Source organism: Montipora capricornis, unplaced genomic scaffold (genome assembly GCF_036669925.1).
Source record: "Montipora capricornis isolate CH-2021 unplaced genomic scaffold, ASM3666992v2 scaffold_436, whole genome shotgun sequence".
In the NCBI taxonomy this organism is placed as follows: domain Eukaryota; kingdom Metazoa; phylum Cnidaria; class Anthozoa; order Scleractinia; family Acroporidae; genus Montipora; species Montipora capricornis.
Window position 1 is genome coordinate 107,501 of NW_027180169.1, and position 17,500 is coordinate 125,000.

Genomic DNA, 17,500 nt, shown 5'->3' on the forward strand with positions numbered 1-17,500 from the left:
ATTCAGTTGATCCGGGAATGTAGGAACTAAGTTCACTTTATTGCCAAGGATCTCATTTGCAGCTCTGAAAAGTTTGCGTTGATCAACGCTGTTCTCTTCCATAAACTCAGAGTAGAATTCACGTCTTGCCTTATTCAACAGGAAAGTCACATAGTTTCTTCTAGTTTTAAATACTTGTAGATCTTCCATTGTTCTAGTTCTTCTCCATATCCTCTCAGCTTTCCTCCGCAACTTTCTTGCATAGACAATGAGCTCATTATACCATGGGACAGTAGGTCTTAAAGTGGTACTACGACCAAAAAAAAATTTTGTTTTTCCTTTGGATTTCAAAACTATGTTAACTAAACACTAACTCACCCAAGTTTTAAGTTCTGATTTTAAAAAGACACCTGTTTATTTTAGCTGGAATTTTCTAATTTGTTGGTCCGCCATTACTAACTTTAAAATCTTGAGAGAGCTGGGTCGAGGAGAAAATGACGTCAAACACTCACTAGTTTAAGAATGCAATGCGTGTGTACGCGGCCTAATTAATATGCAGCACGGGAGTTTCGGGCTTTCAGACTTTTCAACCCGTGTTTTGCATATATAATAAATTGCGTTTATACGCTGAAATTTTAAGCTAGTGAGTAAATGACGTCATTTTCTCTAGATCCAACCCTCTGAGGTCCAATCGGCCAGTTTTGAACGTAAGTAATGGCGGACCATGAAATCCAAAACTTACACTCAAAATAAGCAGCCTTTGGATAAAACTCAAAGCTCAAAATTTTGCCAGTTAGGTGTTAAGTGAACACGCTTTCGAAATCAGAAGAAAAAAAGGAAATGATTTTTTGATCATAGTACCACTTTAAAGTCTTAGTAACAACTTTTAAGGGAGCATGATGCTCCAGCACTGATGATAGTGTAGCATTATATTTTAAGGCAAAAGCATTCGAATCTGTTCCACTCACATCTTCTACATATGATGATCAACCGCACACGTGTCGGAATCTTTCAAATCACTTTTCATTTGATTCATATCAATCGATCTTAGCTTTCTGTAGGTGATGGACTTAACAGAAAGGTCAGGTTTGTATGATGATAACCAGCATAAAAAGGTCAGCATGATCAGAGATGTAGCAATCAATTTGAGGTGATCCATGAACAAGTTTCTCAGATATACATTAAATGTGAAATGATTATAAAAAGGCAAAGAACGACGTAATTGCTAGCTAGTACTAGGGAATCCAGGACTAACTTCTTTAATGAGAGCATTAAGAAGCATGGTGGTAATCTTAAATCTATATCCGACAGTTGACCAATATATCACCGACATGTGGCCGATAGTCGATCATGCACTATTAGTTTTTAATTAGATTTACAGTAATTCCACTAAATTTTAGATTTGTTTTTAGATTTTTAATTAGATTTCAGGGTTGCGCCTCGCATGGGATACTTTTCCCGTTCGCGCAATCCCTTTTGGTCTTTTTATTCATTCTTGTCGATTTACTATTTGTACATATTTACATATTGCTTATGAGACCAATAAAGTTGATAGACTAGACTATAGACTATAGAAATGCGTCTGGGAACGATTACCGACCTGTGATCGATCGACTATCGACCAACTATCGTCCGATTATCGACCGCTACGTCCCCCGATACATCGGGAGATCCCCAGCTGTTGACCGCGCGCCATTCGATGCACGGAGAGCCTGTGTGCAGACTAAAAATTAAAGGATCATGTTTACTGTAGGTAGTCCACCGATGTATCGGTCAACGTATCGGTCAATAATCCGACGATAGTCGTCCGCCGCTCTAAGGTCGACAGTCGGTCAACAGTCGATATCGATCGCCAGTCGATAGTCGTTCCCAGACAATCAATCAATCAATCAATCAACTTTATTTATATAATAACCAAATCAATGCGCGCGCTCTGACTGGTCAATCAGCTATGTTTTATTGTGCCAGTAAAATCATGGAAAATCACTTGGGATGTTGGAAGAACACTCGAAGAATTCGTAAATCACTCGCCTGCGGCTCCTGATTTACGAATTCTTCTCGTGTTCTACCAACATCCCATCCCATCTACTAACATCCCAATAAAACGACTAATAAAATAGGTCTTAGGGCTACAAATTATTTAAATGTGAAGGAAATTTAAAAAATAGTAATAATTAGTAGCAATCATAGTTTACTATATAATAATACGAAACAAGCCATGTAAAAATGTGCCCTAGCGATGTAAAATGTGTCCTAGGATATCGCACGTTTACCTTGCAAGATCCCTTATCTCATGCATTTGATTTGACAGTTGTATCCAAGCTATAACACCTTGTTAAGAGAAAGAACGTTTAAGAAAAATGCGTTTTAGGTAGCGGTAATTGGAAGTCATTGTTCGAGCCCGTCAAGTAATGTGAACTTGAGAGGTTCTATGAATTCAAAATGCTTCTGAAGATACATCAGACAATTATTATTGAATACTTTAAACACTTTAAATACTTTTTGCGGAGTATTTTTAGTTTAGTTCCTTTGTTTAGAAGTAATTATTTCCCTTTTTTAGTTTTCACAGCATTGCTGTAATTAACCTGATTGTCGAATAAAGATTGTTGAATCAAGCGACCGTTTCAGTTCTGTGGTTGACCTGGCGGACTCAGTGCCACGCCACGCCGCTACACGACACTGGCAACGCAACAATAGGTGTTTGGAATATTTCTTTCATCGGACTTAAAAATAGGATGTACTTTTGCCTTTTCCAATCATCAGGAAATATTCCAGTCTCCAACACTTTATTTTTAATATCACATATAGAATTTGAGATGTATAGACTACAATAGAAGTCTGATAGTTTTATCCAATCCGCAACTTACCGAGGGTTTGAGTTTAGTGATCAGGTTGTGAATGTACTCTTCACTTACAGGGCGAAAATAAAAATTTGAGTTGGTTCTATTTAAAAAGTCCTCTGGTTGAACAGCAGTGTCTGGAATACCAGATGCTAGTTTACTACCTAGGGAACAAAAGTGGTCATTCATTTGCTCAGCTATATCTTTTGTCGCTTTACAATTGCGTCCCAGGGAACTAGTTATTACTTTCCAAGTTTCTTTAAGATTACCACCATGCTTCTTTATGCTCTCATTAAAGAAGTTAGTCCAGGATTGCCAAATACTGGCGTTTACGTCGTTCTTTGCCTTTTTATAATCAATTCACATTTGATGAGAATTCTGCTTGACTGCTTGACGCTTATCGATTGAGTATCGGCCACATGCCGGTGATATATTGGTCAACTGTCGGATATAGGTCAAGTGTGACTTAAGCAGATGATTCCTATAGCGATGACGATCAGTTATTGCTATCATGCTCAGTTGGGCGGGAGGGGGGGGGGGGGGATATTACTGTGAGGCACGATTACTCTACTCAGCGAACCGAAGAGCAATGGAAACTAGGGACATGGTTTAGGCGAGGGACAATCTTCCCTTTTTTCAGCTTCAAAATGTATCCTCGCCGGTCGTCTAATTTTTAGCTGCTAAACGGGATCAATCGCTGAAAACTCGGCCCAGCCAGAGCCAAGGAAGAAACTATTGCTCCCGTTGTCCCGCAGTCGACCAATAACAAAAACCTGCACACAGCTTTCCTTTTTTGGGTTTCTTTCTACCGACAGTCAATCGATACTCGGTGAATTATCGGCGAAGTGTTGGCGAATTGTCGGCGAGTTATCGGTGAAGATCGTATCGGTGAGCTAAAAGCCATTAGCGGCCGAAATAAATCTTGACCGTTGAAATCAGAATTGTGCTACTTACTGCAAGCAATGAACCAATTTAGGGATGGGATAAGCCACAGAAATCCATATGGAAATATTTTACATTTCTGCCGTTCTATATTGGACGACAATTTTTATTGGCTTCATTAATTAAAGGTGAGACAATGAGACTGCTTAGATCTGCTTAGAACTAACTCGTCAAAAATAACATTTGAACCAACCTGAATTGTACGTTTCTTCGACTGCGTCTTCATTTTTGAGGTCCTCGTTATCGAGGTCTTCGGTCTTCGTTTTCGGGGTCTTTATTTTCGATACTATCGGGGAAAATACCCATTTAAAACCGGTCTATTCCTGGCAGATATAAAATAGCTGTAGAGCGCTAACAAAGCGATGTGTTGATCAAGTTCAGAATGTTGCTCTCAGGTTTGCAGAAAACGAAACAAATTTTCATTGTTACATTCGATTTGAATCAATCTTTGTTATTTTCTGACAGGTTGGTTATTTGTGTAGCCTTTGTACAGCCGCCCGCTCTCCGAAAAAAAAAAAATCTGAAAGAAGCGTCTGTGATTTACCGTTGATAATCGTGTTCAATACCACGTGATTTTTCCTGGAATGTGCGAAAAATTATTTGACTGGTTATTACCCATCGACCACTATATCGCTGAAACAACGAGTTTTGATTGGCTTTTATTTTTATTTCTCCACATCTACACAGTGAGAACCACCTTGAGAGATTTTACGATGAGTTCGTATGTAGTTTGCGCTCGGTGAAAAAATACGAATAAAATCGTTTTGATGGTCAAAGAGGTTTTTCTTTTAAAGTACGAGCGGAATTGTTACCTATGGAGCGTAAAGTAAATAATTATTATTTATATTTATATATTTATTATATTTATTTTTATTTATATTTATATATTTTTTCGTAACTGATCCCATATTTTTATTCCAAATTCTGATCCCTAATCTCAAAAATGAGGAGAATTTTGATCCCTGAACCCGCAAAAGTTTGATCTCTGATCCCTGATCCCTGATCCCATGAAAAATACTGCTGATCTCGATCCCACGCGTTGTGATTCCAGGTGCCAGGGCTGTGATCCCTAATCCCATATACCTAGTTACGACCCTGTTATTTGTTGCACGAATTATAAAACCGCAACCGGTGAGTAAAACACAACTGAATTTTTTTTTCTCCATGCCGTCTTTCGACTTCAAAGACATCTTTTGGACATAAATGCACTTTCTTTCAGCTTTGAAATGGCATGTTAAGCTAGATAATAAATTATGTTTGGTAGACCTCGGAGGGAAATATATTTTCGTGCGTGAGCTATTGTAATTTCCAACGAGTCAGCCGAGCGAAGACGCGAGGCTGACGAGGCGGCAGCCTTAATAGAGCCGATGCGTGAGAGTGTTGTGTATGTAGAAAAAAAAGTTTGATCGCTCCAGAGAAAATATAAGGTAAGGTAGTAAAGGAGCAAAGGCCGCTTATCATGCCGCTTACCAATATGAAAGCGCGTGTTTTGAAATGTGATGTCATTAGACAAAGTGGCATGATGGGACATCGTTTACGTGAACATTGAAAACGGAGTGAAAACACAAGTTTACGATTTTTTTCCCATTTCTCTGACCATTGTGTTGTGTCTACTTTCTTGGAGTTTTGAACCAGCGTGTTCGACGCGAAAGGCAAAAAGTTGTTGTCTAATCAATCGCACGGACCAGAAAATTCATTTTCATTGTTGATCTAAATACAAAGTGTGCAAGGGTTTTACTTACATTTCTATAGTATTGTGTTCAGTATTGTTAACTTAGATAAGTTGAGTTGAAGTACTTTGAAATTAAAAATAACTGCATGATCTATTTGGTTCCAAACACGACAATCTGATACAAATCTGCAAACTCATGGGCTCCTGACTATGTATTATATTGACTGTCTCTTTGGCACTCTGGCTACCGTCTAGTTATATCGTATAATCGAAAAATTGGATTCGGATCAAAGGATTTAGGACCCTTCATTTGACCATCAATAGCCCACTTTCGATAGATTAAAATTCAGTCCTAAATAAAAGGCATCATCTCAAGGCTCTGGGGAATAAATAATGGAATTTCTGGCGATTGAGTGCCAACGAATAAGCTGGAAATTAAATATTTCTGCGGCACGAGAGCAACAGGCTAAGGGCCTGGGCCCTTGAGTATAGACGCATTATGGGTAAAGTGATATGGGTATTTAACCTTGTGATTGCACGTGGGCAATCAGTCTAGGCCGACACCATCTCAGTTACTACTAAGTTTGTTTGTGTTTTGTCAGAACGCATAAAACCTAGTAGGAAGGTTTCATGAGCTTAGGCCTGGTTCCTACTCAGATTTCCTGTATTTTTTTTTCCCACGGGGTTTTTTACGACAGGTTTTTTCTGGCCGCCGTTCTAACCACGATGTTTGTTAGTGGTTGCTAAGCTCTAGGTATGTCTTATTGTCGCGTGCTGTGACGGCGATTTCTGTGAAAGCAACGGTATTGTACGCTGGTGCTCGGTTTCTTCATTATTGTACGCCTTGTAAACCTAATGGTTCAATGTATTGGTTGTCTGTTGTTTAGTGTAGCTGAAATTAAGGATTTATATGAGTTGATTCCTTAGAGCTTCGATATGATGCCTTTTGATTAGGACTGAATTTTAATTTATCGAAAGTGGGCTATTGATGGTTAAATGAAGGGTCCAAAATCCTTTGACCCGAATCCAATTTTACGACTAAAAAAACACGCACACACACAACAAGACGACCTTTGCGAAAAAAAGCAAACTCCAATTGCAGCCGGAAATTATCTAAATTTCGGGAAAAAAACTCTGATTTTTGGCATACACAAAGTTAGAATTTCATTAACAAACTCCGATTTTCACATACAAAGACAAACTCCGATATTCGCAAAAGCCAACTTCGATTTTAAGAGCACAAAAACAAAAATGTCCCTTAGGAGCTTCCGTAGGTTTCTTATTTTTCTTTAACTAATTTGTACCATAAATGAAGAACAGGCCGGCTTATTCGAAATAACAGGACAGGGAAATAACTACAAAAATTGAAACGAAAAACGAAATGGAAAAAAAAAAGACTCTCCGGATCCCGACCCCGACCTCGGCCCCGCGAACAACGACAGCAAGTACTGACCAGAATATTGTAACATTAAAAAAAAAAAACAAAAAAAACACTAGAAATCGGCTAAAAATCCTTCGAGCCAAGAGTCGAGTGATGGACTCTTGTTCGAACAAAGTGTATAGACTACCCGTAGCCTCTTGTTGAGGGAAGCGTTAAGGTGGTTAAAATTCCATGTACAAATGAATTGATTGATTGGTATATTTGTCCTAAATTGCGTTTTTCTCCTGATGAAATGGGACTTCAGCATACCTAAATAATCTGTTTACGTTCATTCAAAATATACCTGTTTGTTCTATCAGTTGTCCGCTTTACTGTGTAGGTTATGCGGCCTTTAAAATCGGCCAAGTTTTTCAAAAGTATGAAGTTTAAATTCGAGAAAATAAACCTGTTCTACCCAGACTTGAAAACTAAATCTTTGATCTGGCCATTGAGAGAAATTTAAGTGAAGACAGTTCTTTTGAACTGTTCCGCCAAATTTACTCTGTTTGACAATTAATTTGACCCTGGAGGTTCCAGTGGGCTGTGATGGTGTTAATGTTTACAATAGCCGAAGCGAATCTTTTATCACTTACCCAGGCACATGTCGTGGATGCTTATACAAATCCATGTTAGTTGTAAGCAAAGTGAGCTTCTCCATTTTTAAGTGATGTTCTGCTTTAAATAATTGCTGAAAGTTTTTGCGTACAGCAGTCGATTAAATTTTCGTAAGTTTCTGGGTGAATATCGCGTTGCTAGCAACAACCGAGGAAATTTGCAATGCAAAACATTGAAATACCCTTTGGAACCCATGCCACTCTCATTATTGTTTGCTCTGTGTACCGATAACAATATTATTGATCTTTTAGAACAATAGGAGCACTATGACGCCAAAAAGACTACTGATCACTACTTTGCAATTCTCAGCTTTTTTTGTCTGCGAAGGAAGTTGTCTAGTCTACGACTTCTTAATCCTCTCACCCAAAAGTGGATAAAGTTCTTTTGGAGACGGAAATAGACATTATTATTATTATTATTATTATTATTATTATTATTATTATTATTATTATTATTGAATTATGAAGACTCGCGTTTACATTTCGTGCAGCAAACGACGCATGCTTTTCGAGATTTACATCTGGCTCTACGTAATACTCACCCGCGCTAGAAGTGGTTTTCGTGAAAGTCCTGTATCCAGATCGAAAAGTTGGTTTTTGAGGAGAGTGGAAAACCGGAGAACCCGGAGAAAAACCTCTTAGAACAGAGAAAAGAACCAACAATCAAGTTACCTCACATTTGTCCTTGAGTCCAGGAATCGAACCCGGGCTACATTGATGGGAGGTGACTTTTTCACAATTATCTTAAAATCGTACATCACCGAGTTGACTCAACTTCCCAATCGAACCCTCAACACCAGCAGCTTCTGGCATCAGTGAAGTTTTCAAAATGTGCGATCAAATAATAAGAGGAACAATAAAGAACATAATATCTGGGCTCTGTCGAAATGTCCCTTTTTGAAGGTGTTACATTTTCCCCTGGTATATAAAGGCAAAGCGTACCTACCCAGCCTCCTCCCCCTCCACCGAAACTCAACCATTGTCGCTAGGGTGACGTCATCAGCAAAAACGTGCTTACCAACAAAACACAACATGGCGGGCGAAGATGAAGGCATCGTAAACGAAAGCTGTGCGAATAAAGTACAGATCAACAGCCATAATTTAAGAGGACCGGAGAAAGACCTCCAGGCAATTTTCAAGAAATTGAGGGTGGATAGTGGACCGTAAGTAGCTCGTACCTATTATTTTTTATCTTCTCAAATTTCACCATAGCTTGAAGTTGAATTTGTCGTCTTTTTTCTATAGTTTGTATACATCGAATATTCGTTTCATGTACAGCTATGGTCTCACCCGTTTACTATAAATGAGATCTCGTTTGATCACATCAACTTATCTTAATTTAGGTCTACCCTTTGAAAGATTATTTTACATTGTTCTGACTTTCGAACGTAAATTACCAAAGCTAGCTAGATGTTTGCATTGGTTTGCTGGTTTTTGTCATTTCGATTAACTGTAAAATCAGGGAAAGCCCAGTAACGTATAGAAGATATCTGTAAGCCCACGTCTGAAATACACAAGTTTGTGTTTTCAACCATTGCGTGTGATTTTAAGTTGATGAAAGCAGCTACAGTATTCATGAATTTAGAAGAAATTACTGCATGTTGTTGTATCAGCAACATTTTTATTAAAGGAAGAAAACGCTTCTCTTTTATTGGCGTTTGCTGTGATGGCCCATACTTGGGTGCAAAAAAAGCTGAATCCTCTCCCTTTTATTTTATTAATTCTTTTAACTGTTTGAATTTTGTGGCATGTTTACCGAACAGGAAATGAAAAGGAATTTGAATTGGTCGTTTCGTCAGCAAGGTGATTCGCCCAATATGAATCCTTTTCGCCAAGAATTAAGTTTATTTGCCTATATAGCAACTGTTTCAAGTCCCCAAGAGTGCCTTATTCAATAGCGTGTCTCTTGGTTGTTGTGCAATGAATGAGATAAATTGGGTGCTGGTAAATCAATTTTGATCTATGTGTTGGTGAATGACTTAATGCATCCTGCATTCTTTTCCCCAGTTATTTTTTCCTGGTACAGTTAATAAAAAAAAAAAAGATCAGTCAAATTAAGGGGAGGCATTCATATATATTTTTCACGTAGAACACATAAAAACCCTCAATAGAACACAGTGTTGACATTTCATGCCTGAGTCACTAACACTCAACATTTACACATTGACACCTGGGGGTTCCCCATCGACAAATAAAACCGTCTGGCATTAGACAGTAAAATACCGAGTATGGCGGGTATTAGGGAGATTTAGAGGTGAAAGGGTTAATGCGACACAGTTTTTCAGTGTGGGGTTATAAACCCATTGACTCCTGGGGGTTTCCCATTTATGAGTAAAATCGTCTGGCGTTAGACAGATTAAAATACTAACTAAGGCTGGTTTAAGGTTGAAAGGGTTAAAAATGCCTGTATTTTTATTGACACATTAATTTTTGTTTCCCTCTTTATAGAAAGAGACTAAACAGAAAAGCAAGATTAGCATATTTTGACAAGTCAAGAGGTGTCACCCATGAGAAGATGCCAAAGGTGAAACGGATTCTGCGAGAACCAGTTTTCACCTACAAGAATCAAACACCTTCAAACCTCGTCTACCGGAATTACCATACACTAAGAATGAGGCGTAGGAGGCGTAAACTTAGTCTTAACCTAACAACAGATGAAAATTTCGAACACAATAGAGACTCGCACAGTGACAGTGAACTAGAATGTGGGAAGCCTGTTGGGAGTAAAAGCAAATGTGATAAGGGTCCTGGATCCTGGGCACATTGGAGGCTTCATACTCAGTGTGGTCGAGACGTGGCTGGGGGTTGTGGTAGACAACACAGAAGATTACAGTGTGCTGGTGTACATGTACAAAGGAAGAACTTTGACGACACCACACCAGAAGAATTGGCATCATATTTTGATCAGTTGCTATATTTTCCAAAGCCTATGTCGGCAATGGCTGAAATGATGTACACATAGTTGCTTGCCTGTTCAGTGCTGAAGACGTACTCTAGAGTCACCGACCAGCGTTTATGAATTCTTCTTGCCTTTTGTTTGTTATGAAATTTGAAGCAACATTTGACAAAATTCTTTATGAGCAGTAAGTGTATTTTGTTGGTGAAAGCTATTTAATAATTCAGAATAGCAATAATAATAACAACAATAAAATTAGTATTATTATGAATACTGGTACTTTGTTACTATCTTGTTGGTCTTGCCTGATAACTACTGAGTCATGTTTTTAGTCATGCATGGGCACTCTTGGAGTTAAATAGGACTCCAAAGAACTACTTTTATTGGTACATTACTTTAATTAAAGTACAATTATTAATTTTATTCAAAGCTTATTTATATCTAAGGCTGGCAAGCCGGATATACATATCCATTACTGTTGGTGATGATGATGAACTTGATTTAAGTGTCTAGTCTTAGCACTGGGGCACAGTGAGTAGACTGCAACTTGGGACCCTGTAATAAAAGGAGGCTGTGCAGCCCAGTGGTTAGGACGCTTGCCTTGAGATCAGGAGTTCCCGGGTTCAAGACTCATTCTGACCACTTGTTGAATTTGTTCCTGGTAGTCCCTGGTTCAACTGCTCGGCTGTACTTGTAAAGAGCCAACTGGTTTGCCTCCAGCCATTTGGGATTCTTAACAGTTGTTGTTGTTGTGCTCTGTCATTTTGTTGATTGGGTTTCATTGGCCCTGAAAAGCCCATATGGGGAGTGGTCAATCAAGTATTATAATTGTATTATTGTATTAATAAATGAAATCAACTGAAATTCTGAACTCAAATCAAATCAAATCAAATGTTGGTTTTTGAGGGGAGGGGAGGGGAGTACCGTGAGAAAAACTTCTCACATTTTACCAACGTACAGTGTATGATGCTGAGTCTGGGAATTGAACCTGGGTCACACTGGTGAGAGGCGTGTATCTCACCACTGCGCCAGCCCTGCTCCTTGCAATATTGATGAAGAGAACTGTGGGATTTTCCTTACAAATGGCAAGCTCCCAAGCCTTAGATACATGTAAGTAACGGTAATGCAGTATAATTGGTTGATATTAATTATTTTTGGTTGTTTTTAGTGGTGAGTCTGTGATTTAATGGTTTTAAAAAGAACAGTATTTTGTATCAATTATTATAATTACAGAACAGTCATCAGAATTCACATGGGAATATTGGTGACTCAAATACTGCTTTTGTATTGGCTTTTCTCCTAGTCACAACTGAGTCGTTCAAAACATGGTTGGTGGACAATGCTGAAGTGGGTTTGATACCTTGAAGACATGTTTTAATCACACTAATTTATTACTCCAGCCGAAAATCTTTGTTGCTCTCACACAACCTCTTCATGGACTGAGATGATGAGAATAGTAATTCTTGTCAACTTGTTATCTCATCACTGCTTCCAAGTCAAAATATCAATAAATAGTAAACAGTTTAGTGTGTACTATCGAGTCATAGTTGCACACAAGAAGTTCCTATTAAGTATGAAAGAATGGGGTGAGAGTCGAGTGGAGTCTCGCTTCTTGAGTGCTTAGCAAACCATAACTCGATAGTACACGCTGAACCAGTTACTATTTGTTTTTATATAACATAATCAAAACATCTTGTGATAGTTTCTGACATCCTTTCTCTTTGACAACTTCTTGCTCATTAACTTGTCTAACTGGCTTTCATTACGGCTTGCAAAGTAGCTGAGTAGCTGAGTGAGGTGAATTAATTATTGCTTTGAATGTTGCATCACACAAACTGGATAGCCAATGAACTGAAAAATTACTTCCCAAAAGAAATGGATTCTGGTTATTCAGTGTTTTTTTCCCTTCGATTGCTCAATGGTACTAACCCATTGACCCCTGGGTGCGAGAGTTAACAGATTTTACTCCTCAACTGGGGCATCCTTTGGTGTTTGAGGTGTCAATGAATTGACCAATCCCCTCTGACTTGACCAATTGGAATGAGTGGAATGCAATTAATAATAATAATAATAATAATAATTGCAAATTATTATTATTATCATTATTAATATCATTTATTGTTTTTACTATTATAATAGCTGAGAACAACAAATACGAAGGATGTCATCACGCTTTCAGTGTACAATTTAATGTTAGATTCCAATAACATTTTTGTATTCTGTGAGTAGTTGGCTTAACCTATCATGTGACACTTCATTAAGCCATTATGCATTAACTTCAAAGTTAATGATGTCACACATGAAATTTACTACTAGCCATTCTCTGGGCTACATGTCAAATTCTCCATCACACTGGAAATTTCGAAACATACTTCAGGTTTACATATGTATATTCTGGGAGCCATCAGGTCACATTGAAGTTATAATTTTCCTGGCAATGAATTCCCCTGTCTCGTTTGTTTTCTACATTTTCACTTATGGTATGTTCCTCTTGTCAAAATGTTTGCATATTTTGCGTATTACTTTGATGCATGAGTCATCATAACAAGGTGGGGATAATTTTGACCAAAAACTGGTTCAAATATTGACTAATTCCTGCACCCTGGGGATGCAAACCTACCAAAGTTCTCAAACCCTCCCACACCAGCAGCTGAGGCAGAAGTGATGGAAAAATGAAAAGATATTACATCAAGGGTTCTCAGGGCATATACTGCTCCTCTTTCAGAGACGGGATGGTCCACATTATAATTTCAAGTTCATGGATTCAAATAACAAAACGGTCACTCACCTCGTTTTTTTGCCTCTCCAAATTATAAAACTTGAGATGATGAACTGACCCGCAAGTAAGTCACTGGACTCATCTCCACTCCCCATGTATTGCCCATATCTACACGTAGGGGGCTGCTTAAACGAAAGGTTAGCAATTCCTTACCCCCTGGGGACAATATTGCTAATCCTCACTTGTCCCGGGTTTGGTGGGGGGGGGAATCGGGTTGGGGTTTTATGTTGAGTCATGCATATTAGGGAGCTTTAGCAACGACGACAGGAACGGCAACGAGAACATCACCTTAAAACAAAGTCTCATTATTGTAATCACTTCACGACTAGTCCAAGTTTTTTTAATATGACAAAGGTGTGAAGGAATGAAATCGTTATGAGCGGCGCTTAATTTAGGGGAGAAAATTAAAATTTATTCCTCTTTCGCCTTGTTGCTTTGCTGACGACGGCAAAGAAATGAACAAAAGTGAAAACGCAAGTGCAGGGCGTTCAAAGCCATTGTTTTTGCCCACTAAATATGCAAATTTCTGACGTTTTCTAGGCCGTCGCCGTTGTCTTTGCTAAAGCTCTCTAATAGTAAATGATACGCCTACAACCCAACACGGGGAACACACAACAAATCGATGATAAAGAGTTAACATTTAACGGTGAAAGTTTAGAGTTTATTTTCATTTTCTGCCTCTCTCGTGGCGTTTGGCCCTTCTTCCTATGCTGCTTTGCCGCCTGACTTTCTCTATCTCGTCGCAGACGTCAGTTGTAAACTTCCGCCAGGTCAGCTGGTCTCCTACGATCGCTCTCCACGTATTTAGTGCACCCCCACGCTTGAGGATGTCCTTTTTGGTTTCCTTATACCTAAGAAGAGTACGACCGACTCTTCTTGAACCCTTTGTCAGTTCCCCATAGAGAAGTGCCTTTAAAGGCCGCTCGTCTGGCATACGCGCAACATGGCCTATCCAGCGCAGTATTTTCCTGATAAGAATTATCTGCGGATATCTGCAGATTTAGCACGCTCCAGTACCTCATCGTTTGTGATGCAGTGATTCCACCTGATCTTAAGAATGGATCTCAAGTGGCTTTGCTGGACTGAGTGTTCTGAGAAGCTTGATATGATGATGGTATAGGGTCCAAGTGTCGCTTCCATACATCATTAGCGGGGTGCGCATTGATTGTATACCTTCAGCTTTATATCTGCTGTCAGGTCTCTGCAGTTGAAAACCATGTCCCTACCTTTCAATCTTTGATGACATAACTTCCGAGATACTTGAAGTGCTCTTCTCTCTTCAACTTGTGTCCATCAATGAAGAAATCAACCTGCACAACACTCATGGTTTCTGTTTTCTTGATGGTAATCCTGAGTTTCTTTGAGATGTTGCTGTAGGCGGATAGCAGATGCTGTAATGAAGTACCATCGTTGGTAAAAATGGCAATATCATGTGCATACCGGGACTTCTCGTGTGTATTTGATACGTGTCTCGGTCATTGATTTCAAGACTGCCTGAGATCAAATCTGAGGTCACCGTCATATCTGAACTGATGAACCATGATACTGTAATGTGGACTAATGCTCATGCATGATCGCAGCATATATCCCAAACACAGTGGGAGCTAGCTTGCACCCTTGCTTAACGCCACTGTTGTACTCTATTGGTTTAGAGAGTTCACCGTCCATACACAGTCTAGTATGCATTCCAGAATACAGCGTCTTGATGACTTTGACAAAATTCACGGGACATCCAAGCTTTCCCAGGATAGTGAATTAAAGAAGCTCCCGCCTTCTGCTGTTGTTCTCTACAATTCTCCGTCATTTGACGCAAGATGAAGATACCATCAACCGTACGTCTGCCGCTTCTGTAGCCAGGCTGAGATTCAGGGTAAACTAACTCTGCTAGCCACTGATGGCGTTGTGCACAGTAGTACATCAGTAAATATCTTTCCTACCACACTAAGCAACGAAATTCCCCGTAGTTGCCGCAGTGCAGTCGCCCTTTTTGAATAGGATGCAGATGATGGCGTTGAAAAGGTCTGATGGCAACTTTGCTGATATCCCAAACAGATTCGAGATGGTGAACAGGAATGATAACAGAGTACGTCCACCATAAACAAGGACCTCAGGTAATATACCATCTAGACCCGGACTCTATCTTAGCTTGCTGTTCTTAAGCTGTCTTGACCTCTTCCATTTTAATAGGTTCATCGATTCTTTGCTGATTGGACACTGTTCAGGTTCATCAAGTATGCCCCAATCAACATCAGAGGGTTGATTTAGGAGTTCTTCGAAATGCTCAACCCTCTCTCCTTGATATCCCCTCGAGTCGAAAGAACTCGGAACACCACTCTTTGCTCTCACGGAATGGAGCTAGGGCTTTTGATTTTGGACATGCATATTATCAGTAACTATGGCAGGTGTCACAGCCCCTATCCTCTTACAGGCAATTCCCACTGCTTTTATTAAACGTATACATACCCTGGGGTGGATCCAGGATTTTTCTTAAGCTGGGGTGTACCACTGAAAAAAAATGGCGTAGCTGACTGGTGACCGGTTTTCTTTTTCTGTAACAGTACAAGTTCTATTACAAAGCCTCAGGAAGGGGTGTGCACCCCCTGCACCCTACCCCTAGATCTGCCCCTGATACCGGTTCCTTCTTGTCTGGTCCCGTTGGTCGTAGAGGCGCCTGACCTCTGAGATCAAGTCTTTTGTGCCAGGGAATACCCATTCTCGCATGAGATAATTTATTATAGCATACATGACATTCTTGCAATGTGAATGTAAATACAATCACAGTATTCCCGAAGCATGTATCGTCGTACCGTTGGTATAAAAGCAGAAGTTTGTGGGATAGTGCAAAGACGCGTACGTTCAAACCGTGTTTGTGTTACCCGAGCGCCATTCAGACGGATATACAGAGGGAAAGGTGGAGGAATAAGTGTACTTACGACGCCTCAAAGTGCTGATGTTTTTGTATCAAGTCTAAACGAACAAGAACGCGTACTTCTCCGAGAAGCTTTAAGAGTACATGATCAGGAAGATGAAAATAATGGTAAGAAGACCTAAAATCTCTATATCTGTATAATTTTTGGTCTTTCATGTTTTTATACTGCTTGATGAAGCAATTTGTGTCCTTTCCTACAAGTGAACGGAAGAGAAATTGGCTTTAAAAAAAAAAAAAAGAAATGTATACTTCCAACAAATAAAGCAAAGCCCGGCTCTAACACTAATCACAGATAATCGGGTTTCCTCACTTAATGCGGTCGGCATCGCGACAGCTTTTCAAACGTAAAACAGACATTGTTAAAGCACATATTTAAGTCTGGTTTCCATGTGATCTGCAACGGTCTCCCGATCGGTGTGCGACACGATCGTCGATATCTAAGGTCTGGGCCAGGGAGATGCGAGGACAAAACGCGGAGCCCTTAGAATACTCCATGGAGTACCCTATGGAGTACCTAAATGGAGTACCCCTAAAAATCATTAATCAGTCAAATTAAATTCTTTATCAACATGGTGAGGCATTTAGATGTACATATCTTTACTTACTTTGAGCTTTCCAGCTTTTTGATTGTTACAATTCGATGCAGTTCACGAATTGGTCTCCATCTTGAAGTTTCGTACGTATTTCGTGTATCTCTCATTATAATGTATTTTTAGACAAATATTCACACAAAACGATATATTCCTGAATACCCATACAGGCCCGTGTATGCCCATGTATTCTCGTATAGAATGGATAGGAAAACTTTATTTGTGCACGGTAATTTCATCAGATTACAATGGGAATATATGGGCACACAGCAGCATAGATGGGCATATATGGGTATACACTGTACACTACAGGTACATACATGGGTATATTATGGGCATACACAGGCCTATATGGGCATACAGGGGTATACAATGTACGCGTTTGTTTTAATAGCTGTCTAAATATACAAAAAATTAAATACACTATAATTAGGGATACATGAAATACCTACGAAATTTCAAGATGGGCCGGCCAATTCGTCAACTGCATCAAACTGTACATCTAAATACCTCGCCATGGTGTTACTTACATGTAACTAAATTTGACCTATAGATGAGTTTTAGGGTTACCGTAAACGTCCATGTATAAGCCGCACTTTTTTTCACAAAATTGAAGCCATAAATCAAGGGTGCGGCTTATCCATGGATACATCTGTGTTTGGAGTTTTAAAAAACCTAATTAATATTCATACAACTTCTTAAGATCTCAGTAACGAAACGTAAAAGAAACTGAGAGCATGTTGCTGTTGTTCATTGACTTTTTAATGAGTGGTGGCTCCTAAAGGAGCCATTTGTGTCTTCGAGTGTTTATCGGCGAATCTTGCTCTTCAAGAGTTCTT

General features: G+C 39.3%; 3 protein-coding genes across 5 annotated transcripts in view; 2 read left to right on the plus strand and 1 right to left on the minus strand.

The window, feature by feature from the left end:
- Positions 1–7,610, minus strand: part of LOC138035908 (ciliary microtubule inner protein 2C-like) — a 24,306-nt gene extending 16,696 nt beyond the window's left edge. Inside the window, exon 1 of one of the 2 annotated variants that reach the window (XM_068882308.1) lies at positions 7,447–7,610. In XM_068882308.1, coding sequence (XP_068738409.1) covers positions 7,447–7,511 — 65 coding nt within the window. In that variant the 5' untranslated portion in view covers positions 7,512–7,610. The remainder of the gene's footprint in view (positions 1–7,446) is intronic. The other variant, XM_068882309.1, reaches the window with a different exon arrangement.
- Positions 7,611–8,483: 873 nt separating this feature from the next.
- On the plus strand, positions 8,484–10,633 carry LOC138035907 (uncharacterized). Its single transcript, XM_068882307.1, has 2 exons — positions 8,484–8,630; positions 9,916–10,633. Exons 1-2 carry the CDS (start codon positions 8,500–8,502, stop codon positions 10,427–10,429), a joined length of 645 nt encoding a protein of 214 aa, XP_068738408.1. The 5' UTR covers positions 8,484–8,499; the 3' UTR covers positions 10,430–10,633.
- A 5,293-nt stretch (positions 10,634–15,926) lies between these two features.
- The window catches only part of LOC138035913 (transmembrane protein 65-like), a 17,708-nt gene continuing 16,134 nt past the window's right edge, over positions 15,927–17,500 (plus strand). For both annotated transcript variants that reach the window (XM_068882315.1, XM_068882316.1), the window contains exon 1: positions 15,927–16,179. In XM_068882315.1, coding sequence (XP_068738416.1) covers positions 15,936–16,179 — 244 coding nt within the window. In that variant the 5' untranslated portion in view covers positions 15,927–15,935. The remainder of the gene's footprint in view (positions 16,180–17,500) is intronic.

Coding starts and splice junctions, on each gene's coding strand:
- LOC138035907 (XM_068882307.1), top strand. CDS start 8,500: ATGGCGGGCGAAGATGAAGGCATCGTAAACGAAAGCTGTGCGAATAAA. Junction 8,631..9,915: donor TTGAGGGTGGATAGTGGACC/GTAAGTAGCTCG, acceptor CCCTCTTTATAG/AAAGAGACTAAACAGAAAAG.